We start from the raw sequence: 26,082 nt of genomic DNA on the forward strand, positions 1-26,082 counted from the left end.
GTGCGGCGCTCCCTCAGTACTGACCCTCCGACAGTGCGGCACTCCCTCAGTTCCGACCCTCCGGCGCTCCCTCAGTACTGACCCTCCGACAGTGCAGCGCTCCCTCAGTACTGACCCTCCGACGCTCCCTCAGTACTGACCCTCCGACAGTGCGGCGCTCCCTCAGTACTGACCCTCCGACAGTGCGGCGCTCCCTCAGTACTGCCCCTCCGACTGTGCGGCGCTCCCTCAGTACTGACCCTCCGACAGTGCGGCGCTCCCTCAGTTCCGACCCTCCGGCGCTCCCTCAGTACTGACCCTCCGACAGTGCGGCGCTCCCTCAGTACTGACCCTCCGACAGTGCGGCGCTCCCTCAGTACTGACCCTCCGACAGTGCGGCGCTCCCTCAGTACTGCCCCTCCGACTGTGCGGCGCTCCCTCAGTACTGACCCTCCGACAGTGCGGCGCTCCCTCAGTTCCGACCCTCCGACGCTCCCTCAGTACTGACCCTCCGACAGTGCGGCGCTCCCTCAGTACTGACCCTCCGACAGTGCGGCGCTCCCTCAGTACTGACCCTCCGACAGTGCGGCGCTCCCTCAGTACTGACCCTCCGACAGTGCGGCGCTCCCTCAGTACTGCCCCTCCGACTGTGCGGCGCTCCCTCAGTACTGACCCTCCGACAGTGCGGCGCTCCCTCAGTTCCGACCCTCCGGCGCTCCCTCAGTCCTGACCCTCCGACAGTGCAGCGCTCCCTCAGTACTGACCCTCCGACGCTCCCTCAGTACTGACCCTCCGACAGTGCGGCGCTCCCTCAGTACTGAGCCTCCGACAGTGCGGCGCTCCCTCAGTACTGACCCTCCGACAGTGCGGCGCTCCCTCAGTACTGACCCTCCGACAGTGCGGCGCTCCCTCAGTACTGACCCTCCGGCGCTCCCTCAGTACTGAGCCTCCGACAGCGCGGCGCTCCCTCAGTACTGAGCCTCCGACAGCGCGGCGCTCCCTCAGTACTGAGCCTCCGACAGCGCCGCGCTCCCTCGGTACTGACACCTCCGACAGTGCGGCGCTCCCTCAGTATCGACCCTCCGACAGTGCAGCGCTCCCTCAGTACAGACCCTCCGACAGTGCTGCGTTCCCTCAGTACTGACCCTCCGACAGTGCAGCGCTCCCTCAGTACTGACCCTCCGACAGTGCGGCGCTCCCTCAGTACCGACCCTCCGACAGTGCGGCGCTCCCTCAGTACTGACCCTCCCTCAGTACTGCATTGGGAGTGTCGGCCCAGATTTAAATTATAACAACTCAAAGCATGTTGCATTAAGTACAGGCCTACAGACCATTTGTCTGCCATAGTTTTATGGGGCTTTCACCTTAGTTGTGTGCTTGGGGTAACAGGTGCAGCATCACCTCCCGAAAACCAATTGCCAAATTTATACAAGGTAATCTCTGGAAATCCAACCAGTAATCACAGAACCAGATTTTCCTGGTCCTGAGAGCTGCTACTTGGATTGAATGCCTCCTGTTTTGGGCTGCTAAACAGGCTGTGTTCCGGTAAGCTTGTACCATGATTTGAACTTGCAAGCCCACAGGTAACAGGGCCTTTGGAGAATAGCATTCATCTGAGAGCTGATTCCCATCTCCCTCCCCCACAACCTCACTGAATTCTGGAGGTTCACCCCACTGAGTTGGAAGGTAAAACTGGGGCCTCTTCGGTCTGGCGAGAAAACAAAGATGGGACCTGACAGGTTCAAACTGGCACTAAAGCAAATTTAGGACACCGATGGAACACTTGAGAGCGCGGGCCTTTTGAGAAAAGCACTCAATTATTGAAGAGGTATTTGGATGCTAAGATGTGGGGACTGTCGGTGTCTCTGGCTGAACGAGCAGCGATGGGCCAAGTAGCCTTCCTGCCGAGGCAAGTGTCAACGTGCCAACAGCGCCATCCAGCTTCCCAGAGAGTTGAACGGGCCCAGAGCTGGTCTGCAGCCCAGGGATCCACCTACCTAGCCCCGGGTCACCAGAGCCTTCTCCTCTTGGCCAGATTCCCTAGACCTCACCCCCTCTCGCCTTTCACCATCATCCCTTTTGTCATTTGATCACTCCTGCCTTCCACCTGCTCACAGACCTCCCCCTTTGTTCTCTCTCTCTGCACCACCCCCACCCTCGTAAAAACTTAAATCGCTAACTTCTCCCAGTTCTGATCAAAGGTCAGTGATCTGAAACGTTAACACAGACGTTACCTGACCTGAGTATTTCCAGCATTTTCTGTTTTTAAATCCAATCGGTTGCCCTAGTTACTCCCCTCGACGCCCTTAAAAGCTCCTTTAACCAACCTGGTCAGTGCCCACAGTCTGGTACTAACCAACAATTACTTTCTCCACTAAACCATTGGAAGAGCTAACTATAATTTTAAAAGATGCATTTTTTTTTCCTCTCTATGTTGACAAGCTTAGGCAAACAGCAAGAAGCGGGTAGGAGTTCTTCAGTAGGTGCTATTGGCAGATGGAAACCCCCTCTCACCAATGGACCCCCAAAGTCCTCACATCAGAACTTTTGTTTTCAAGGCTCTGCCGATTGACTGATATTGAGATAGAGACACCAGGAAGTTTCCAGGCCCAGACCCCGACCCCAGCCTGTGCTCAGCTAGAAAGAACATGGATTTATGAGGTCAATGGTCTAAGGCTGATGAGTTAGATACAAGTTGCCACAATACCATAACCCCACGTGGCTATAACAGAGACCTGGTTTAAACATGGACAGGAATGGGAACTAAACATTCCTGGCCACAATGTATTCAGAGATAAGGAAGGAAAGAGGACAGGAGGGAGGGGTGGGTAGTGTCAGTATTAATCAAGAATATTACAGATCTAGAGGGGCAACATACTAGATGGTTGAAAGACAATCTATTGGGTTAGAGTTAAGGAACAGAAAAGGAGCTGTTACACTGCTGGGCGTTTACTATAGACCCCTAAATAGCAAGGAGAGATAGAGGAACAAATCTGTAGGCAAATTCCAGATAAATATAGAAATAAGAGCAGTAATAGTAGGGAACTCCAGTTACCCTAATATAGACTTTGGGGGGGGGGGGGGGAGGAAAAAAGAGTGCTAAGGAAGGTGAAGAATTCCTAAAATGTGTACAAGAGAACTTTCTTAAATCAGTATGTTTCTAGCCCAATGGAGGAAGCAGTGCTGGATCTAGTTCTGGGGAATGAACTAGGGCAAGTGGAGAACATCTGGGTAATAGTAATCATAAGGTTTAAAGTAGTTGCAGAAAGGGAAAAAAATTGGAAGAGGCAATTTCAGTGATTTTAGGGATCTAGCACAAGTGGACTGGAAACAGAGGCCAGGAAAACAGTAAATGAGCAATGGCAGGCCTTCAAACCAAGCATTTCCCAAAAAGGAGGAAAGATGGGGCATCCAAAGCTAGAGCTGCCTGGATGACAAAGGAAATAGAGGATAAAATAAGAGGTTTGATAAATGCCAGGTACAGAATAGAATCCAAAACCAGACAGGAGTGTATAGGGGGGAAAACTAAAAAAACACAAGGAGGGCACAGTATGAGAAGATTAGCAAGTAACAAAGGGAACCCAAAAATCTTTTATAAACATAAAAAGTAAAAGGATAGTTAAAGAAATGGTGGGGCTGATCAGGCACGAGAAAGGATATCTGCTTGTGAAGGCAGAGGTCATGCAAGTACTGAATGAGTACTTTTCACCTTTTGTGAAGACAATTGCAGTTAATGTCACAGTAGAGGGGGCAGTAGAGATATTGGATAGGATAAAAAGATAGAGGTGCTGCTAAATAGTTTGCCATCATTCTAAGATAACAAGTCATCTGATCCAGGTGGAATGCATCCTAGGTTGCTGATCGCAGCTGACTTCAGACTGGGCACACAATCTAATACAGATAAAGTGATGCACTTCAGGAAAAATATCATCTAAATGGTAGTTTGAAGGGTGCAAGAGCAGAGGGACCTGGGGGTGTGTATCACGAATCTGTGAAGGTGGCAGGGCAAGTTGATAAGGTGGTTAAGAAAGCATATGGAGTACTTGGCTTTGTAAATAGGAGCATTAAACAAACATTATAGTAAACTTTTACAAATCACTGGTTAGACCTCAGCTGAAATAGTGTACAATTCTGGGCACACTTTAGGAAGGATGTCAAGGCCTTGGAGAGGGTACAGGTTTGCCAGGATGGACTTCAGTTATGGAGATTGGAGAAGCTGGGATTCTTAGATCAGAGGTTATGGGGAGACCTAATTGAAGTATTTAAAATTATGAAGGTTTTGATCGAGCAAGTAGGGAGAAAGTTTCCTCGTCAGTAACTAGAGGTCAGATTTAAAATAACTTTCACCTAGTTTTCTTTTGCCAATGAAAAGTTTTCAGAGGGTTGTTGAAATCTGAAAGGGTGGTGGAATCAAATGCCATAGGAACTTTCAAAGTCCCTCACATACCTTATTTTCCAATATTCTCCACTCCTAGACACTAATGTTCAGGCTCCATAGGCTATTCATACCAAGCAAGACCTCTTGGGATGAGTCAAGGATATGGCAGTAGTCTTAAAACCGATGCTCCTACCATTGAGCTGAAAAATTATGAACCTCCCTTACAGGAGGTAGTATTTCCTGTATCAGCCAAGAAGCTAGTTTACATTTTCTAAATTACACTGATATAGGGGTCATTCAAAAATGCCCCAAGTTAGTGTTGACAGATCTAAGTACTGAAGCCCAGGGCTGTGCTTTAGTTTAAATAGTGTGCAGGCAGAAACCAGAGCTTGACGATAGCTTTGCTCGTTGTAAAACCCGTGTGGGGGAAAACAGATGCAGGATCTGGCAGCAGGGGTGTGTTATACTGTTTTAGCAGTTTCCTACAACCTGATGTGATTTGCCCGCTATAAGCAGTAAAAAAAAATCAGCACCAACTATAAGCGGTGGGGACTATACACAACCATGAAATTGCAGCATTGTGGGGTTGTGTCAATGAGTTGTGCAATAAACCTGGAATTAAATGACAAGTTAAAGCCACTCCTAGATTCCATTCCAGGTGTTACCAACTGTCCCAGGGACCATCACTGCACATTATCTCAGTGGCAAATACCTAACCAAAGCTGTGTAGGGGAAGATTAATGGCATCAGTGCACTGATTTTGAAACTAAAACAGCTTTTACTTTCATCGCTAATGTCACTTTTCATCAAGCACAATCAAATAACGTAACCAAAACATCATTGGTGAGTCTTTACCAAGTTTAATGTTCAATAATACATGACTTTATAAAGTGCAACATCCAAAGCCAGATGCACAAGAGAACAGACACAGGACGCTACTCTGCAACACAAAGGTGAGCTCAACAACTTGCTGTACTTTGGGCAAGAGGAATTGTGACAACAGGAGGAAAACCCACAAACAGGCCCTGTACATACTAGTCTGACCTCAAGCACATGAGGAGCAACAAACGTACAGCCCATACCATCAACAGGCATCGAGCAGCGCTCTCTGCACAGGCGTCATAAGAAAGGGTCACCCCATACTTTCCACTCTGGGAAATAGTGGGCACTGGAGAAAAAGCCAACTCCCACACACGTCAAGTCAGTCCCTGCCCTGTTCCAAAGCACAAAGTTATTGAGACCATTGAAGATTCCCAGGACAATGCACGTAAACAAATACAAATTTATTGAACAGCATTTAATAAATACTATACAGACAATGCAAGATTTGTACACGTTCTCTGTCCGTGATTAGCACACATCCCAAGAATGCTATCCCACACTCCACTCCGAATCCTAAAACATTATCCTGAAGTAAGCTGGTTTCACGTAGTTGGCAGACTTCAAACATCGGTGATACTTCCGGGTCCGCAAGTACATGGTTACATGATGAAGAATATCTAATGCTACTAAATCTAAGAGAAGACTGGGCCTGAAAAAGTACTTACCCAGAATTTTTAATGACCCCATAAGTATTTTCTTTCCCCACCCCATGCCAGTCTGAACCTTTCAAGGAGGAAGGACGAGGAATGCTTCCAAAAGCAAGCTGACCACCAACAGTGTTGTACGCAATATGATCAGTTCTGAGCATCCAGGCGACACTCAACACCGAGTTTAAAAGAAAATAATCTGTGATTGCAAGTAAACAGTCAGCATTCACAGCCTCAATCACAGGTTCTCAAAACGAAATTAGATCAGATCGGCCACATTCATCGGCATCTCATCCACAGTAGTGTTGTAGAACGACTCAATGTCACGGAGTGTCCGCCTGTCTTCTTCGGTGATTAGGTTTATGGCAACACCTTTACGCCCAAAGCGGCCTCCACGGCCAATTCTACAGGGGTAGGGAGTGAGCACATGGTCAGTGAGTGTTTGTTGCAAGGACTCGCTGCTTCAGTGCACAAAATCAACCTGGACAACTATGGAAAGATGTGGCTCACTACTCACCTGTGAATATAGTTCTCTCTGTTCGAAGGCAGATCATAGTTGATCACCAGGGACACCTGCTGCACATCAATTCCACGAGCCTAAAACAAATATCCATCTTTATTAGCCAGGTACAAAAACGAGCGAATTAACTTCCCCAGTACAGCTCCCCCCGCAATGTCAAATAATCAACGGATGAAGCCATAGGTTCTCAGTGACCGAACAAACCAGATTACTCTGTCACCAATAACAAGTGGCCTTGGGAATAGATGCCAGCCACCTAAAGCAAAGCAGTGCAATAATTTGCAAGAGAACAGTTTACCACTTTACAAAAAAAGTACAGTATGCCAAACAGAAAAATTGATATCATTTGAAAGTGGTGTTGGAGATGGATAAGTAACAAATAACACCCAGTCAAGATTATAAAAGGCATTGTTGACTGTGTAGTAAGTAGTGAACTCGGGCTATGTCCATAATCCACTGTGGAGCACAGTCCACTATTCTACCAAAAAGCCAAAATCCAATAAAGTACAAATGGTCTTCATGGAAAACAAAGGCTCTCTGGAGACAGTTTTGCCTCCAACATATGGTGGAATGTTAATTGCTATAAGCAAGATATTACCAGACTACCACTATCAAACAATTGCTACATTAACTGAAGTTCCCATTTGGGAACTAAGTTGTCACTTATGCAAGATTGAAGTGTGAATCACATGTTTGAACGCACCAGCAAGTCAGTAGTAATGAGAACACGGCTGGATCCAGATCGGAACTCTCTCATAATAAGATCTCTCTCTTTTTGTTCCATGTCACCATGCTGTAAAGGAATGAATGAATCATCAGTTACACACCACAATTTGAGTAACACTTACACTCATTAGTCAGCTCCTTCTAAGGTTACTAGTTCATGAGTCAGATGAGTTGGAACCAGCAAGCCTCTCATTAAGGTAACCACCCCAGGTTTAGTCACCCCACCAGATGGGATTATTATGGAACAGAGAGTTGTCGGTGTTAATGCTGGAATTTGACATTCGTGTGCAGTATTTTTAGCCTACATATGCATTCTAACAAAGCTTTATTTTTCTGTTGACTGTGTAGTAAGTAGTGAACTCGGGCTATGTCCATAATCCACTGTGGAGCACAGTCCACTATTCTACCAAAAAGCCAAAATCCAATAAAGTACAAGTGGTCTTCATGGAAAACAAAGGCTCTCTGGAGATAGTTTTGCCTCCAACATATGGTGAAATGTTAGTTGCTATAAGCAAAATGTTTCAGACTACTACTCAATTGCTACATTAATTGTTGAAATTCCATTTGGGATATAAGTTGCCCAGGTTTAGTCATCTCCAGATAGGATTATGGAACAGTGAGTTGTCAGTGTTAATGCTGGAATTCAACATTCATGTGAAGTAAAGTAATATGCAATTTATTTATTTTAGCCCACAAATGCACATGGTAATTGCATTCAAACAAAGCTTTATTACACAACTGCCTGATGCACGTCAATGCTGTGGAACTAAGCAGGCAGGCCTAGCCCTTTGTTCTGTGCAGCTACCTCATATTACCAAGCACTCCAAGATGTATTCAGAATGCTGGTGGACTTTATACAGCAAGCATTTGTAATCAAGATCGACCCTTACCAGCGCAGAAACGGTGAAATCTCTAGCAAGCATCTTCTCAGTCAGCCAATCCACCTTTCTCCTGGTGTTGATGAATATAACTGCCTGAGTGATGGTGAGGGTCTCATACAGGTCACACAAGGTGTCCAGCTTCCACTCCTAGAGAAACAGATGTGGAGATACTTCATGGACACTTTAAACACTACACAAATGCAGCATTACTAAACTAAGTGATATACAGAGCTACCAAATGTTATCGTAATTCAATGCTACTGAATTTCCAATCCCAACCCCACTATCCTACTGCACGCTGTTAAGACTCACTATCAAATCTGTCAACTGCAATATAGTTGTGCAAAACCACTTAAACTGTAATCCACAGCGGAGTGCAGGTTGTCTTTCTACCAAAGAGCTGACATCCAACATAGTACAAAACCCATGTAGAAGTAAATAGCTCTCTGGACACAGTTGAATATTTACAAGTTCTTCAGCAGCTGGTTTAAATGAAGTGTTCATACTTTATGCAATTTGCATGTCAGTTATATCTGGCTTAACTGAGTGACCTCCTTACCCATCCCAACTGAGTGTGAAGTGGCAGCAGATTTGACAAGAAAAACCTACAGCGCCTCACCTCTCGCTCCACATTAATGTAGAACTGCCTGATACCCTCCAGTGTCAATTCCTCTTTCTTCACAAGAATGCGTATTGGGTCGCGCATGAACTTCTTCGTCACTTCCAGCACATCAGAAGGCATTGTAGCAGACAGCAAAACCACCTGTTTAAAAAGGGCAGTTAGAGGGCATCAGAGTTCACAGTCTGACCAAGTGCAGCAGTTTATTTGGTGAAACTGTACCACCACATCAACAGGTAAAAGCACCGGACATTAAGAAAGAGGTCCACTTCTCCCATTCAACAGGTGGGCTTTAATCTACGTCCGGACAAATCCAACTGTCACCGATGAGAATATCAGATTTAACCAAAGTTCTCAGCTTCAGCAGGACACTTGCATAGGACGATCTGGTTCAAAGGAACATACAATATGAAGTCTGTAGATAGGGACACCCTTGAACTTGGTTCAGTGAATCCTAACCCCAACCTTTAGTGATCATCTGAACTATAGCCCTCAAGTTATGGCAAACTGGTCCACAAAACCCAAGCAACTTAGTTCTGTTTGCAAATGGATTTCTTACACAATCACATGGGCCTAGATGTGAAGAAAGGGTTGTCTATTGCAGTTGCCTCATCAAGAGATGAGTGCTAAGCAAAATACCAAGACCTGTTTCCAACTGTAGCTAGAGATGGTCACATAGCAAAATTGATTTAAGCTTTGCACGTAGCCTATAAAGGCAGACACTTGGAGATGCCAGTTATAGCAAATACCAGCTGTACCTGGATGGAAGTGTTGAGTTTCTGGAATATTTCATAGATCTGGTCCTTGAACCCTCTGCTCAACATTTCATCTGCTTCATCCAAAACAAACATCTTGATGTACCTTGTAGCTAAAAATGAAAAGTAACTGTTAACCCAACAGGTTTGTTCCTTAGCAACAAAGTCTGTTTACCAATGTGAACTATTCACCCATATCCCTGAACCAGTTTTTAAAAAAATTTAGTCTGGCTCAGTGGCATTCACATAAGCACAGAACCTAGACTGACCCACCCAAGTGCAGTGTGGAGAAAGTGCTATCTTTTTGATGAGGTGCCTTTGTTCAAGAACCCATGTCCTGGTGAACATTCACCCTTCAACTGAAAGCAGGTAACATAACTACCCACTTCTGATCAGCTGCTTGGTGGGACTGTTGTGCACAACTAGGCTGCTGTATTTGCCTACCAAATGTCAAAGTAACCCAGTGGTTGTGCAGCAATTTGGGATATCCTAAGGACATGAAAAATTCCATTGTTCTTTTAGCATGGGGTAATACTGGCTAAGGCCCAGAACTCCCCATTCCTGAAGTTAAATTCTTTTCTCTAATGTACTTACAAAGATGCTGGCGGTTCATCATATCAAACACACGCCCTGGGGTCCCAACCACGATATGCGGAGGCTCGAGTTGAAACTTCTGCATGTCAGATCGGATACTGGTGCCCCCAATGCAGGAGAGGCAGGTTCCACCCATGTAGTCGCCCAAAGCCACAATGACCTTCTGAATCTAAAGTAAATATAAAATGTTACCCAGGAGCTTTAGAATCAGTTATGATCCAATCTAGAAATTTTAAGTATATCCAGTTGCTTTCTCTACAGTTATCTGATTGAACATGTGCCATCCAATAAGACAGGCCTGTAACCAGGTCTTAGAGGGAGGGCTATATAAAGACAGTCAGCAGTTAATGGAGATCGATTGAAAACTTTCATCTCCACTTACAGCAGAAAATAAATCTTCACCCATTGAATATGGGCCACCACACTGAGGTAACAAAGCAGACTCTCAGCCAAGGGCAGCCAGTTGAGCTCAACACAAGTAATCTTCACAATACAAAAATGAGGACATTTGGGCAAGACAGTTTGGTGGTGGGGGGAAAAAAAACATAAGTAAAGCATTCTACCTGCAGAGCCAGCTCTCTAGTTGGGGCCAGCACCAAGGCCTGTGTCTCCTTCAAGTCCACATCTAGCTGCTGCAAGATCGAAATAGCAAATGTGGCAGTCTTACCCGTACCAGATTGTGCCTGGGCAATGACATCATACTCTAGAAGAGGGAGGGAAAATCACAGTTAAAATTAATTAGCAGACTGACATTAATGGTACAAATCTAGAATCAGGAGATTGAGCTGCTTGCACTAATCTAGAATGCTGATTTATACAAGCAGCTCCATCACCAAAGGAAGCCTCCATTATCTGACTGAGGCACCAGCCCCATTTTCAAGTCAGGATTATTAGTTTGCTGATCAATACAAAATCAGCCAATTTCCATTATCCACGACAGGAGGATTGTCATCAAATTACAAGAGGATGAAGGCTCCACTGTAGCTACAATAAAATAGTTTACATTGGCTAATGATGCTCTTAAATTCACATGCAAAATCTTGTGTCCATTGCATGAACCAGCATAGATTCACTGGTGGAATATACTGGGATGAACATGGGCTAATTATTATACCCCAGGTCAGATTTAAGAAACAGTACCACATTAAAGGTACCCCCTTGCCCAGTGACCGGGAACAGAGACTAAATTCAAAACTTCAAGCTATCAGAAAGGCTGTACAGAACACCTGTGGAAATATACAAAAAGCATTGCCTGATAAAAGCACACACCATATTGAATTGCAACAGCAAATAAAAATGTACCTACAAGATGCTACCCACCAGGTTTCCCATGACATTGAAGGCAGCCACCTGTGTAAATTAAATCCAAATGGAGAAATTCTGCTTCTACATGTATAGCCATGAATAAACTTTTCAACGTTGCTGTGCACTGGTACTTTGGTGCAGCAAAGCCCAATCTATCTTAAGAAATGGCCAGTGCTGTAATTGTAAATGAGCACAACCTGTTCCAACTGTGTTTAAGAAACCCTCCCTGGCACTGAACCTAAACTTGCCCATCTTGTGATCATGCCAAGTAGATGTTTGGGTTATTTTCACCCACACCTCTGCTACCTTAACATTCAGTGCAATCCCTACCCCTGATGCAGGGAAGAATGGCTCGCTGCTGGATGGCAGATGGCTTTTCAAAACCATAGGCATAGATTCCACGAAGGAGGTTTTCACGTAGGTTCATATCATCGAAGTTATCAACAATCTCTGTCCAGTTGCTCTGCAAATGCAAATATTCTAAATGTTAGTGAATCAATTAAATTGGAATTTGCCTCCAGTATTAATACTTCTCACCCCCTCCCCCAAAACACCAAGCACAAATACTCAAGTAGGCACGGCTAACCCTTAACACACCATCCTACATTCACTCAATCTTTTCCTTTTGCATGTCTGAAACAGACCCCCCCAGCTAGAATTTTTACCTCCATTAGAATAACAACTGCTGCACACAGCAGAGGCAGCAACTCAACTTGTTCTTGTGTTACATTTGGAACAGAAACAGGACATCTGCAGGTCAATCTCTTGGATGCCAATTATCCTTCTTTCCCAGACAACCTTCCTCTATTAGGGCCTTACCATAAAGTGATCCATTTAAGTATTCCATCTGCTTAGAAAGGTCTTGATAGGCTGCATTTATGCAGCTTCACCTACACAACTGTAACACATCTTATTTGTTCTGGTGACTAGAAATCCATCCATTTATTTTGAAATATGTTAATGAACTCCACCTACCTTAAAAAATGCAATTCAGCTTCTCCCAATGGGGTGGCCAATTTTAGCCACAGACCAGGAAGGTCTTAAATTCAAACTCCATTGTATACAGCTACCCAATCGCAGCAGTGGCTGGGGTACTACAAATGGCCACAACACACTTGGGTTTGGAGGGGTCTGGGAAAAGCAGATGGGGAAACTGCAGTTTCTATGCTATGCTGCTATGTGTGCACATCATCCAACAGGACCACACCTTACTGTGATGCCTACCATGAGAAATCAGTCTACTCACAGCTTACACTTTATATATAGTTACATGTAATATCGCAACAACCATTGTAGAAGGGTGAGGAGAAAACTGGAAAGGAGCAAGAATGTATTTCACTGGAGCTTTTGCTTTCCCAGTGTATGGGTGCGCTCACTGAGTTTAAACTGGCTCAGCCTCATTTTGCTTACCTCAATGACCCCTTCAGGTTCCATTCCTTCAGGGCAGCCATGATCATTAGATCTAGAATTCATGAAAAAAAGGTTAAAAACAAATCTCATTGCTCTCACCAATTAATTCATCAAGTTTAAAAAAAACACACCATTTTAAGAACAAAGCAATTTTCTTCAGTTTTCACCCCAAGATCAGCTAACAGGAAATCAGCCAGTGTGAGATTTATATTTAAGAACCTTCATTTTAAAAATCGGACACCAGAAAAAAAACTCAAAACTAAGATCACTAGGACCAAGTCACTTGCTACTGCACAACATCCTTGACACATGGGCAAGTAATTACTACAAGTAATAACGCTGCATAAAAACTCCTGAAAGCAGTAAAAAAAAACACCACTTCCCAAGCAGCTCTGAATAATAAATCATTCCTCCGTCACAGAATTTGGGTGCTACACTATAGGGTGGGTGTTGAGGCAATGAGGGGCATCCAGTGCAAATTCACTCGTGCGCTGCCTTGGGCTGGAGTAAAAAGGACACATGTAACGGGGGCAAACACGTGGGATGGGGAGGGCTGCTCCAGCAAGGGGGGGGGGGGGGGGGGGGGCAAACACCCGCCACGGAGGATTCATTGCAGTACTGGAGCAATAAATCAGCCGCATCGTGGCTGATCACCTCTGATCAGTGCAAGCAGCTTGCGAAACGCTCGGAGAGGGTTTTAAAAAAACTGAAGGCGGGGGGGGGGGGGCAAAAATCGTTTCCAATGGCTGAACGGGGGGGGGGGGGGGGGGGGCATAGATTGAGGATGACTGCTCAAAACACGAGGGTGATCACCGCCTGGGGGGTGGGGGTCGGGGCAATCGCGATTGAGAAATGCTCTTCCCTTCCCTCCCTGAATTCCTGCCATCATTCACTCGCTTCCAAACGCCATCGGTGAATCCTCCCCCTCCCCTCCCCTCCTTCCAGGGGAGGAGGTGGTTTGGGGGGGGGGGGGGGGGCGAGCACGCATGCGCGCCGCAGAGCCATGCGGCGCAAACCCGATTGCGCAAAGGGCGGCGACTGGCCCCGCTCGGCGCCTGCGCAGTGGCGACAGCCCCGCACACACACCCCGACAAGGGAGAGAGAGAGAGAGAGAAAAATGGCGCCGGCTTACGCAAGCTTATGGAGAGGGAGGGAGGGGGGGGCCTGCGCACACCGCGCCGACCGGCGTTTTCATCCCCCCCCCAACCTCCCTCTTTCTCTCTCCGCCATGCGGTTGCCAGCGACCCATTTCCTCCAAAAAGGAGGGGGGGGAAAGAGAGAAGAAAAAAAAAAGCGCCATTTTATAGTCACACACACACGGCTTCTAAACCCCCCCCCGGCCTCCCTTCCCCCCCCCCCACCCCGGGCCTCACTCCCTCCCCTCCCCCCCGGGCCTCACTCCCTCCCCTCCCCCCCCGCCTCGAACGTTCCATTTTCGAACGGTTTGAAAAAAAAAACCGTTGGTCGCCAACCGTCAGTGGTCCGCGCACCGGGCGCCCGCTCCCCCCTCACGGCGGACGGTAAGGCCCCGACCTCCCGCATGAGGCGGGTAGAGGGGGCTTTTTTATTTAAATATTTTTTAAAAATATATATATATATATCACCGCGGTTAAAAATGTGTTAAATTCTTTTTCCACCATCGTTTTTTTTTAAAAAAAAAATTGTGGTAATTATTCGATTAAATCAACGCGTTCTTCCTTCCCCTCCCCTCCCCCTCCCTCTCGGAAAATTTTTATCTTCCGTCGATGGGTTTTTTAAATTAAATAAAAATCCGCTCCCCCACGGTGGGTTTTAAAAGTGCGGCCTATTCCAGGCCGCTATTTCTTTTTAAAGTGTGAGGAGGAGGAGGAGGAGGGGAGGGGATTTATTTCTCTCCCGCTCGCTGTTACCTGTATTCCGCGCCGTCTTCGGACATTTTTTTTTTGTTTCCAAGCGTTCGGAGCTGAGAGAATTGCTGCGCCGCTCGCGTTCCCTTTTATACCCGGCCGCCCCAACGCAAGCAAAACCTGATGGGTCCCCGCCCCCGCCCCGGCGCTCCCATTGGCCGGCGGCGGAGCAGGCGGCCCGTCAATCAGCGCGCCGCCGCTCCTGGTTGGTCGGGAGGGGGAGGGGCCCCGGCGCAGTTCCCGCCCTCCCCGTGACGTCGCCGCGGCCGAACTCTTCCCGCCCCCACCACCAACCCAAGGTAGGTTGAGACGTCAGTGACGCGACGGCTTCCGGTCTGATTCATCCATTAAAATAAAATGGCCTTATCGGCGGCGCGATATTTTTAATATTAAAGTTATCGGGTTCCCTCCCTCCCCCGGTAAAGTATTGCCCCGGGCCGGCAAACTTTTTTTTTTTTTTTGTTGAACACGTGATAGCAGAGAGCTGGAGGAACAAATGGGAATTCCCACTCCAGGAGACCACGTGTTTGGGAATTCTGTCACAATGTCCCATTCATTATTAGACAAAGGAGTGGTAAACCCGGATCCCGGGCCATCGGAACCGACTCACTCTCTCCAGGGAATAGGGGCCTGGCGCCCGATTCAGGAGCAGAGTCATTGAGGGGAGGCTTGATGCATACACGAGAGAGAAGGGACTAGAGGGGGGGGCAGCGTGGGGAGAGGTCATTAGAGTAGGAACGCTGGCACAGACCAGTTGGGCCGAATGGCCTGCTTCTTTGCTGTAGATTCCATTTCATCGCCCCGTGCAGCTCCTGGCATTCCAATTTCAGATAACCTGCCTAAGATTTCCTGGCCTGCTAGCTGCTTGTCCACTGAACAGAGTAATTCTGAAGTAACTGCAAAGGGAAGGAAAGTTGCATGGCCTTTAACCAATCAAGAGATGCTGCAAAGGTACATTATGAAGCAACACATTGTGAAGCCGAGGCGATCATTAGGGAGATGGAGCAGGTTGTGTTCATCTGCAAAGAAAGAAAGGAAGGATTTGCATTTCTATAGCGCCTTTCACATCCATAAGACTGGAATTTGCTGCCCCAGGAAGCTGGAGGCTACATCATTGAATAAATTTAAAACAGAAATAGACAGTTTCCTAGAAGTAAAGGGAATTAGGGGTTACGGGGAGCGGGCAGGAAATTGGACATGAATTTAGATTTGAGGTTAGGATCGGATCAGCCATGATCTTATTAAATGGCGGAGCAGGCTCGAAGGGCCGATTGGCCTACTCCTGCTCCTATTTCTTATGTTCTTAAGACGTCCCAAAGCACTTTACAGCCAACGAGGTATTTTTGAGATGTAGGAAATGCGGCAGCCAATTTGCACACAGCAAGGTCCCACAAACAAATGATATAATGATCAAATAATCTATTTTAGTGATGTTGGTTGAGGAATAAATATTGATCAGATCTCGGGGAGAACTCTCCCTGCTCTTCTTCGAAATAGTGTCCGTGGGATCTTTTACGTCCACCTGAAGGCACCTCCGACAGTTCAGCACTCCCTCAGTGCTGCACTGGGAGTGTCAGCCTAGATTCAATATCTGTAAAGGGAGGCAGAGAACTTACTGAACCTATTTCTCTGGAAAGTGGAATGAAGCAGAGCTGTCCATCATCACCATCCCATTTGATGTCTTCAGCAATAAGGTGTTGGATGGCATTGTAAGGACATGCAGTGCTCCTTGTTGCAGATAATGTTTTGGAAGACTCACCCAGGGATCCAGTGCACCTACCCACCATCTTAAGCAATAGGCTAATCAGTGGATAGCCCAAGTACACTATTATGGCTTTGCACGGCTCAGGAGAGGATCTCAAAGGCATTGTGTGGAAGATACTAAGGTCATCTGCCCCAATTGTTGATTAATACAAGTAGCTGGGGGTTGTGGTGGACAACAACTGTAGGCTTGACACATTTCTTTAGGATTGGATTGGATAGCTCTGTCAAAGAAGCACGATAGGCCAAATGGCCACCTTCTGTGCTGTAACATTCTATGACTGCATGGAGAGGGAGCTAAAGACATTTTGGTCTTTTTCGTGTTTCTTCAGTGACAGCAGAGTTCCAGTACAGATTGAGCCTGTGGCATACATGACAGGTCCAAATCGCCTCTCCGAGGTGCAGCACTCCTCGGCACTCACTGGAAGGACTTATTTGATCTATGTGCAAGATCCAGGAGCTCGCTGTGAGGTTGATTTGTGGAAAAAGGGAGAAACAATTGTAAGAAGGCAGGGCTCTGGCCTAAAGTAACCTGGCACTGAGGACCCTGAAGCAGAAGTCAACCTTCATGAGGACCTGATTTAAACAATTGATGACCAAGCCTGCTACATGCCATTAAACATCTGGAATATCAAGGTGACGCAGGCACATCACAAGCTGTACTGCATAGGTCCTTCCGCCAACAACAACTTGCATTTATATAGCACCTTTAATGTAGTAAAACGTCCCAAGGCGCTTCACAGGAGTGATTATGAAACAAAATTTGACACCGAGCCACATAAAGAGATATTAGGACAAGTGATTAAAAGCTCGGTCAAAGAGGTAGGTTTTACGAAGCATCTTAAAAGGAGATGCGGAGAGGTTTAGGGAGGGAATTCCAGAGCTTAGGGTCTAGGCAGCTGAAGGCACGGCCGCCAATGGTGGAGCGATGGAAATCGGGGATGCGCCAGAGGCCAGAATTGGTCCATGCTAAAAACGTATATCCATTTTATAGCTGATGAGGGAATTCAAGATGATAGTGGCTAGAAGGCATTATTTGGAAGCAGGGTTTGAGAACGTGTGCTCGTGTAATCAGGGATCGGTACCTACTGTGATTGTTTACAGAGAGGCAAACAGCTGCTACTGAAGCCCTGCACCTCTAGCTCATGGAGCCACTGTTTGATAGGTAGGGTATGTATCCATGATGGGGTCAGGAAGATGGTGGCAATACACTCACATCCTAGGGTGGGTTGTACTGATCACCATGTCATTCCTGTCTGTGTAGCAAACCATCAAATGTCTGCTGATTAGTTAGTTAATGATCACTTTACCCAGAGGCAAGGGGAGCTAAGCCTCCAAGATGGTATTGAGTGAACCCTCTGTGGCAGACCTGTTCATTTCAAACCCAAGCTAAGGCAGGTCCATAGACTCCCAAGCTGCAGTAATGAGTAACCAACTAATGTGCCTCATTGATGAGATATGGATGTACACCAGTCACTGAGGACATGCAATGTACACACTTCAGGGTCCCCTAAGCCTTGGCTCTTGTCAACCTGTTTGGACTTTGCGAAGTGGGCTGTGTTCTATGGGAGGTGGCAGGGGAGTGGAATATGTACTCTGTATTAGGCAAACAGAAACTCTATCTGTTTTGATTTCAAGAAAATTCAGAGTCCCCTCTTCTCCTCATCACAGCATCCATCAGTCTCTTCAGAGGTTCCAAACCTTTGCCTTCACTATTCAATCCGGATGTCCATTCAATTTATTGATAATTTTATTGTAACTGTTATAATTATAGTGGGCAAAGTCTAAAAAGACAGAACCTTTGCCAGTAGGGAGAGGTAAAGATAAGCCTTTTAGCCTCCTTAAAAGATTCCAAATTCTCAGGTAGCAGCACGTCAATGTGTTAACACACTGGCTAGTGAATCGTAAAATGTGGGTTCACTCCGCTGATTTGTAGTGTGTTGTGCCAGAACGGAATTGAGCTTTAAAGGGAGCTACAGAATAAAAACTAGGTTATCTCTGTAGGAAAAAGGGCAAGTGCACAAGCAGGTGATTAGAGAACAGTCATTTCCGCCTCACTGGCTGCGCAAAGAACGTTAAGAAATAGATCTGTGAACAGCACAATACAGCTACTCAAGGGAGGCAAAGCAACATTCACATTATAACTGATCACACTGTAAAAATCCAAGTGTTACACAACATAATTTGCAAGCTTTTCCCAGGGAAGTTTCCAAAATACTGCCCTAAAGCACTTGTGGAAAAGTTAGCAATTCATATGTACAGCTCCAGTTGAAGCAAAGATTCTTCTTTGCCATAACCTGTGGGCATGGAAAATTTTACCACCACAAATGTGTCAGACATCTTGATTTGTGAAAAATGTCATGCTAAATTTTCCTCAGTTAAAAGAACTTGCATTTATATATCACCTTTCATATTCCCGGGACATCCCAAAGTGATTCAGTCAACGAAATACTTTTGAAATATAGGGAACCGTAGGGCAGCCAATTTGTGCACAGCAAGTTCCCACAAACAGCAATGAGATAAATATTGGCCAGGACACCATGAGAACGCCCCTGCTCTTCTTCAAATAGTGGCCATAGGATCTTTTACATACATCCAAGGGCAGATGATGCCTCGTTTTAAAGTCTTATCTGAAAGAAACCTCCAACAGTGCAGGATTTAAGTGCCAGCCTAGATGTGTGCCAAAATCCTGGGATGCAGCTTGAACCCATGACCTCAGTTTCAGAGGTGAGAATGCTACCAGTGAGCCACAGCTGACACTTTTTTTTTATAAAACACGTTTATTTTTGAGCAGTTGGTCATATCTGACCAGGAAGGGCCAAGGTTCGAAACCTATATGCTGAGTTAACTGTTCCCAGGGGCGTGCCAATTTGCTTCACCACCTATGGGTTAAGAGATAATGGAATTGCGCACACATGGATAGCAGGGGAGGGCAGGATCGGGCTTGGCTGTGGTCCAACTGACTAACATTCTCAGATGTGAATGATGGCCCCTTGGGCAGAATACCTTGCACAAGTGCTCCAGCTCAGAGACGATACAGTCAGGAGGGAAGAAAATTGGCATCCAATAAAAAGATGCTGGGATGGTCTCTCAATAAATGTGCCAGCTCTTGTGGTACTGAGCCAAATAGACAAGGAAGGTTCCAGTTGTGGTCCTTCCTTGTTGTTAGCTGATTTCAGCCAGGGCAGCAGTAAGAGCACAGCAGCTGGCCTCAGCACCCGTGGGTTTGGGAGAGGAGTGGAGGGAGGGAGAAAGAAAGTCAGCCAGAGCACTTGGATCTTGATCACTGTCCAGCGATCCCTTCTGGAAAGAGTGCATGAATGGAGATGGCAGGAACTGAATGACTGTGAGGGACATCACAGCCAAATAGCCTGCCAACATTCAGCAGCTAGGCTCACACACAAAAGAAGGGCCACTTGGGTGAGGTACTGGAGGACTGTCAGTACTTGTGGACCTGGATCCCAGTGAGAGTCAGTGCCTTGGGGGGGGGGAACAAATGGGTGAAAATAAATCTTGGGAATCTGAGATTTTTGGGATGTAGGGGGGGAAGAAAGGGTGCACTTCCATTGGTCCAGATACCCTTCCCTCCACCAAACTGAGGCACTCGAGTTACTACATCTCACACAATACAAACCACATTTCATATTCTCTTCTATATGCTCAAGACTGAGATCTTTATTGTGTCAATACAAGGGATAGGAAATCCAATTCAATACAACAGTGATATCATACAAGAATATTCGGCACAGGAGTATAAAACACAATAAACCTTCATGTCTGCATTATATCAAGTGTAAGATAACCCATGTATAAGATGACCCTCCCTCCCTCCCCCCCACTTTCCAGCCAAATGACCTGAAAAAACCCCACAATCCACACATATCCCCATCAGCTCCCAAAGAACATGAAATTTAACGGTTATTTACACACACCACCACTGCTGTGCACAGACGGGCAGTTGGAGCATGACAGAGGGGGAGCAGGAGACATGGAGCTTGAAAGAGGGGAATGGGAGACAGTGTTGGCGGAGAGTGAAGTGACTCTGGAGTGTCCAGAGCAGGTAAGTGCACTCCCTAAAGCGAGCTACTGCACCATTCACCATAATGACTATCCCCTACTTTCAACACCCAGTGACCTAACTTTCCAGCCTTATATACGAGTATATACAGTAACCAACGCCAGGCGGGGCTTCGACACATGCACTGGCTGCACCTCTACTGCACGCTGGGCCTACATGCACATCTTTCAGTTTTAGAAAAGTTTCCAAGTCTTGTCTCGAGGCTTCCACTACCACGGACCAGCTGTGGGCGCATCCAGCCAGGGTTCAATCTAAGCCAGCTGCAATGTGTGTATTGACTGTGCTCTGGCGAGCAAAGCCAAAATAAGAAAAACCCAATTATTTTGGGTGGGGGGTTGACGGAAAAAGTAATAGGGCGAGGAGGGCTTTTATTCACCCAGGGCTAAAGAATTCATCTCCCCTTACTTTTGGCTCCTGTTTTTTCAGCTTCCCCAACTCAATGGCTCAGCAACATGCAAGTAATACTGGTGCACTTACACCTCCAATCCTTCACATTATTTTTTTTGGCTACATCCATTTTCTTTGCAGCTCCTCCTTCACTCCACTAGCCCTCATCCCCCCCACCCCCCTCTTGAGAAAAAAAGATTTACAAGGCCACTGGGTTGTGCTTTTAAGGGAGAAAATGGGATGGAGTCATGGAATGTCCTCAGATTACAGGTTAAAAATCCCATGTAATAAAAAGGCAGTTTGACATTTTCAGTCGCCATAAATCAGTGCCTTTCATATCCGAGATCTAATTCCTTCAGTTAAAGGTCATTTTTGGTGAGCAGAATTTAGGGCACTTAAGCCACCTGTAACAATGCATTATGCGTCAGAAATTAAATGTGAATGTTTCCATGGTTGCTTTTCTCCAGGTGGGAGAGCCATCGCCTTCTCTCGCCTTCCTCTCTCTTCCCCCTCCCAGAAAACTGAAGTGAGTTAGTTGGTACGATTTGATTCTAGGATTAGGATGCATTTATACTGCCACATGTGCATCAATGTGTAGCAGTTCTGGTCATGCATCAGCACGATATGGCAGAATACTCCAGACCAAGGTTACATTCTGGCACTAAAGCCAAACGGCCCAAGACACCTTCACAAGCTCAACAGAGAGTAGAGTATAACTCCAGTTCTGTGTGAGGAGCTGGGTTTAAAAAAGTGCTCTGATGGATCTTCTGGGCACTTTATAAACTCGCTGTAGAGTCTCTCTGACACACCCGCCCGCATTCTCAAACATTAAATGTTCACTGGCCATGTGGATCTTCCGGGCACTTTATAAACTTACTGCAGTGTCTCTGAATGTTGAGAAAACAGATGCACCTGCCCGCGCACTCAAACGTTTAAACATTCACTGGCCAGGTGCAGCATATAAAGCACAGAGCTCTCTATTGTCAGGCAGAGTGTAAATTGCAGGCAGGCGTCTTGCTGACACTTCACAATCTACAACTACAGTAGTGCAATGCAACCTCAACACTCGTTACAAATCTAACAGACATGTTACTTACTGTAATTACACAATAGTCACACATCAAAACCCCAAAGAGATATGAATAAATAGCACTGAAGCCTTCACCTCCAAAGACCATATCAGCTGCAACCTCTCATGCAAGTGGCTTCATACAGATGGTTGAAGGCCTCGTTCACTGTCCAGACCTGTAGGGCTAATAAACTCTGCTATCCCCTTATCTCACAACATTATCTGCTTTTATTCAGACAGAGATTTTGGGAATGGAACAAAGCAGCACATAGGTTTCTCACCCTTCTAGATTTAAAAGACACAAAGTTCAAGTGGTATTGTCCTTGCCCATGTTTGCTCTTTTCTGCCACTGACTGGCTCTGCAAACACATCAGTCTCAGCAGCATCTGGATGGGAAACCTTCAGAGCTGGACTCAATTCATTTGAACTTCGCTAAAGCACGAATGCTACAGATGTAAACCAGGAACAAGTTATGATACTCGTTCAAAAGAAATAAAGCCAGAAGTGTCAGGTTTAACATGCTCATCACAATCTTCACACTGCACCAAATCTCTGCGTCATAAAGAGCAAAAAGACTGCGAATGCTGGAAATTCCTTCTTGCCTTAAATAGTTTTAAAGTTTTCTTGTTCCAATTTAATATTCCACAACCAAATTGTCCCTTCCCTACCATTTGCAGCTCCAACTGACTGTACAAAAGTAACTCACTTGTGTGAAGCAATTCAACACATTTTAGCAAAGCTGCGTCACAGCAACTACCTACTTCAGTATGGTGTCATGGTTTCACCTTGCAGCTCCACATCACACAGTGCCAAGACCTGATGTTTTGACAAAGTTGACCAGAGTTAAAGAGTGATGGAAATAAAATAGCGAGAGGAAACATGCAATTGTCAATAATCCAGCAGAGGTTTGCCCATTTACGTATTTACCCATATAACAACAATCACTACACTTTTTTTGAGACACGATAAGGCATTGTACAAATGCAAGCTTGTTTCCAAGACAGAGGGGTGAGGGAGACTGACAAGAGAAATCAGTTTCACACGTCACATTTCCAAATTAGTTGCCAACTCCTTTACACAGATGATTAAGGTTGAGCAACCCAACTGAGGCACACTAGGTTACAGCCCCCAAGTGTTTACCCCTGATAAGGGGGAGAAGCCTCGAGTCTGCAAAGGGAGAGCCCCCTTCCCTTAAAAAAACCCACATATCAAATGAAGGAACCAGATATCAAAGTTTGCATCCATCCAACTGTGCTTCTCTCTACTCAACAATAAGACTGCCATTTTGAGACCTGAACTGTCAGTTTGTGTAGTCCAGTCCCAAAACACTGCCAGATTCTTCGAAGGTTCAGATCACAGAATGATTGAATTTCAAAACTGAGGTGAATTAAGACCCATCCACAGAAAGCCCTAAAAATGGACAATATTTACTGGTGGGTTCCTCTTCCAGGCAAAGACTGAGCTTATTAATAGGTTGCAATTGAAAGTTTATTGGAGAATGTAAATCTCAGGAAATTCTAGCATCAGCTTTGGCACACACACAGGTTCAGTGAAGCTCTCCTCCCCAAAAAGAGGCAAAAAAACCCAGAAAAAAATCTCATGCCTTTGAATACAGATCCAATAATCTCACTTATTCAGTCACCACCTTTCCACCTCTATATATTACACGATTTCAAGATCATACTTATGCCTTTTAAACCCCCCCCTCCCCAACAAAACAGTAGGGTATATCAACTAAAATATGACAGGGGGCATGAGGAAAGAGAACCAGAGAACTTTAAACGCACACAGTGATCACCGTCCTAGTATAGCAGACACCTCCTCTGTAACTTTAAGGGCTCATGACGAAACATATCAGCACTGAGGAACGGAATACTTTCCTATTGGGCGCCCAGTGTCAACATCAAGCACTCCCAGATCAGGTACAGCATGGATTGATAGTTCAGGGAGCTTTACTTGCTCTGTCCCAACAGTGTGCCTTAATCCCAAGCTTGGAACAGCAATCCCCTACTATTTCCATTTCCCAGAACAGTCACTGATGTGGTTCAAGTGAGGTTGCCAGTTCAATATCAATCTGTGGTATGGACCCATGCTCACTAGGCACTGGTTTGCTTTACTCTGGACCTTGACAGGCGGCTGACAGAAGAGTCCTTCATGCTCTTGGTCTGTGCTGGATCCTGAGATGGAAGGGCAAGCAAACCAATTGCAAGACGCAAGTCTTTCTCTGCAGCTCTGCCCATGGGAGGCACAGAAGGAGCAGGTTATAGCGAGGATTGCTTGTGAAACAGGTGTTCAGATTAGCAAGGAAGGTACCAGCAAAACACATTTTATACCACAGCTAAAGAAGTCAATTTCAGAAAGTAGCTTTCAGCTATCCATTACTGTACACTGAAAACATCACTTAGTGTACTTGGGGACTACTCAAAACGCAGCCCAAATGCCAGAGTTTCATTTTGAATTCCCACTAGGAACTTTAAATAAAAGAAAAATTTGCTATCCATATTTTATTCTTTAAACCCATGGTACATACGAAGCAGGGTGTGATAGGGGAATGGGCAAATGGTAGTTCACTTCATGCCACATGTGCTGAAATTCTTTATAACCAGGATTTCACTGATATTCCATGGTCTCTTGCCCTCCCTCCCCAAACCCTGTATTCTTCATGCAGAGGCACTCACTCACATGGTACTACTGAACTGCGAGGACACTTACAGAAAGAGATGCTTGGTGAGAGTGTTACAAGTATTATAATATAACTGATCAGACTTTTACTTTGGGCGTTGGGCATATCATGCTGCAGGGAGAAGGTGCTATACTGTGACTCAGTTAGTGAGGTACATGAATGTTACGGTGACAGGCTACTGCATTTTCCTTCCCCGTTCAAGAGCAAACCTAAAGGCTTTACAAATCCACATTTTGGTCACAATATTAAGTCCCAGCTTTTTTATAAACAGAAAAAAGACACCAAACAGAACAAAACACCAAACAACATCTTCAAGAGAATTTGGTGGACTTAGAAAGTGACTAACCACCACTTTCAGATTAATTTGACTGGACGTCACTAGATGCAACTTTTTCTTTACTTGTAAACCCCACAATAGTCTCACAGGTATTCCCCCTCCCCCCCCCACTCCCACAGCAGAAGGCAGGAGCCTCTCCATGGACCATTATGAGCACTGCTTGTTGATCAGCTGAGAGCATGGGGTAATGGTACAAGATGGGCAGTGTCATGCTCACTCGCCTACCCACCCGTCCCAAAGATGGAAGAATCCACTACACCAAGTCACTGCACCTACAGGGCCGACTGAGAGCTTGTGGAAAACAATCCCTAACTGCACAGGCAGTCTCAAGTGACAAGCAAGCCTCAGATTAAAACAGACGGCCCTCATAGAAAGTCACCGCTCCCACCTAACTCCATCTCCCCCAGTTTACAACTCAGCCATTGGGGCAGCTTTAAAGATGCTAAATAACCAAACACCTTCACGTACATCTGTTGCTGCTTTTGTCCTGTAATCCTGATGTGATAATACAACACAGCTGACCAGAATTTCAAAACTGAACAACACTTAAATAACTGAAAAAAAATATGGCATAGAAAAAAAAAATTTTTTTTTTTTAAAAAAAAGGAAGAACGGTTTCATGTTTCGACACAATTGAAGACTGGATTGTTTAACCGAGTCTTCTTGTCTTGTACCACCTTTGTAACGTTCACAAAAGGGTGCGTTTGTCTGGTCGATCACCTGACGCTAGGCTTGTGATGGCCACCCTCACACGGTGAGCTTGCAGTTGCAGAGTTCCTTGTAGATCTGGCGGCGGAGTTTAGGCATATCCTGCTGGGTGAAGCTGAACGGTTGACCCAGAGCGAGGCATTTACAGAACTAAAATAGATTTAAAAAACAGCACAAGACAGTATTACTAGGCTAAGCTTTACAATCAGCATTTGAAACCTTTGAACATCTCTCTCCCATCCAACTTTCTCCACTCCTCCCCTGAAGGTACTGATTTATGTTGGGGAGATAGTTCCACAAACACCAACAGCTCCCTTCATGTGTGCGCCTAAACAATGAGTGTGACAGATTCCATGGTCACGTCACTGTATAAAGATAACCGTGTTTCACAGGCTAGCCACACTTGGTGTGTGTGAACAACGTGGAATGAAGGAGATAAATAACCTAACTTAGTAAGGGATTCTTCAATTAAAACAT

At 45.7% G+C, this 26,082-nt stretch overlaps 2 protein-coding genes across 3 annotated transcripts in view; both read right to left on the reverse strand.

The window, feature by feature from the left end:
- Window positions 1–5,201: 5,201 nt before the first annotated feature.
- LOC137302539 (eukaryotic initiation factor 4A-I-like) lies at window positions 5,202–14,675 on the reverse strand. Its single transcript, XM_067972281.1, has 11 exons — window positions 14,586–14,675; window positions 12,697–12,748; window positions 11,617–11,749; window positions 10,545–10,684; window positions 9,982–10,150; window positions 9,391–9,500; window positions 8,633–8,776; window positions 8,023–8,160; window positions 7,110–7,199; window positions 6,404–6,483; window positions 5,202–6,290 (listed from the first exon to the last, which is right to left on the reverse strand). The coding sequence occupies exons 1-11, from the start codon at window positions 14,609–14,611 to the stop codon at window positions 6,146–6,148; spliced, it is 1,227 nt and encodes a 408-aa protein (XP_067828382.1). The 5' UTR covers window positions 14,612–14,675; the 3' UTR covers window positions 5,202–6,145.
- A 5,312-nt stretch (window positions 14,676–19,987) lies between these two features.
- LOC137302540 (uncharacterized) overlaps window positions 19,988–26,082 on the reverse strand; it is a 42,230-nt gene continuing 36,135 nt past the window's right edge. For both annotated transcript variants that reach the window (XM_067972282.1, XM_067972283.1), the window contains exon 11: window positions 19,988–25,755. In XM_067972282.1, the coding sequence (XP_067828383.1) occupies window positions 25,645–25,755 (111 nt within the window). In that variant the 3' untranslated portion in view covers window positions 19,988–25,644. The remainder of the gene's footprint in view (window positions 25,756–26,082) is intronic.

The sequence above is a fragment of the Heptranchias perlo genome, chromosome 35 (genome assembly GCF_035084215.1).
Source record: "Heptranchias perlo isolate sHepPer1 chromosome 35, sHepPer1.hap1, whole genome shotgun sequence".
Lineage (NCBI taxonomy): Eukaryota > Metazoa > Chordata > Chondrichthyes > Hexanchiformes > Hexanchidae > Heptranchias > Heptranchias perlo.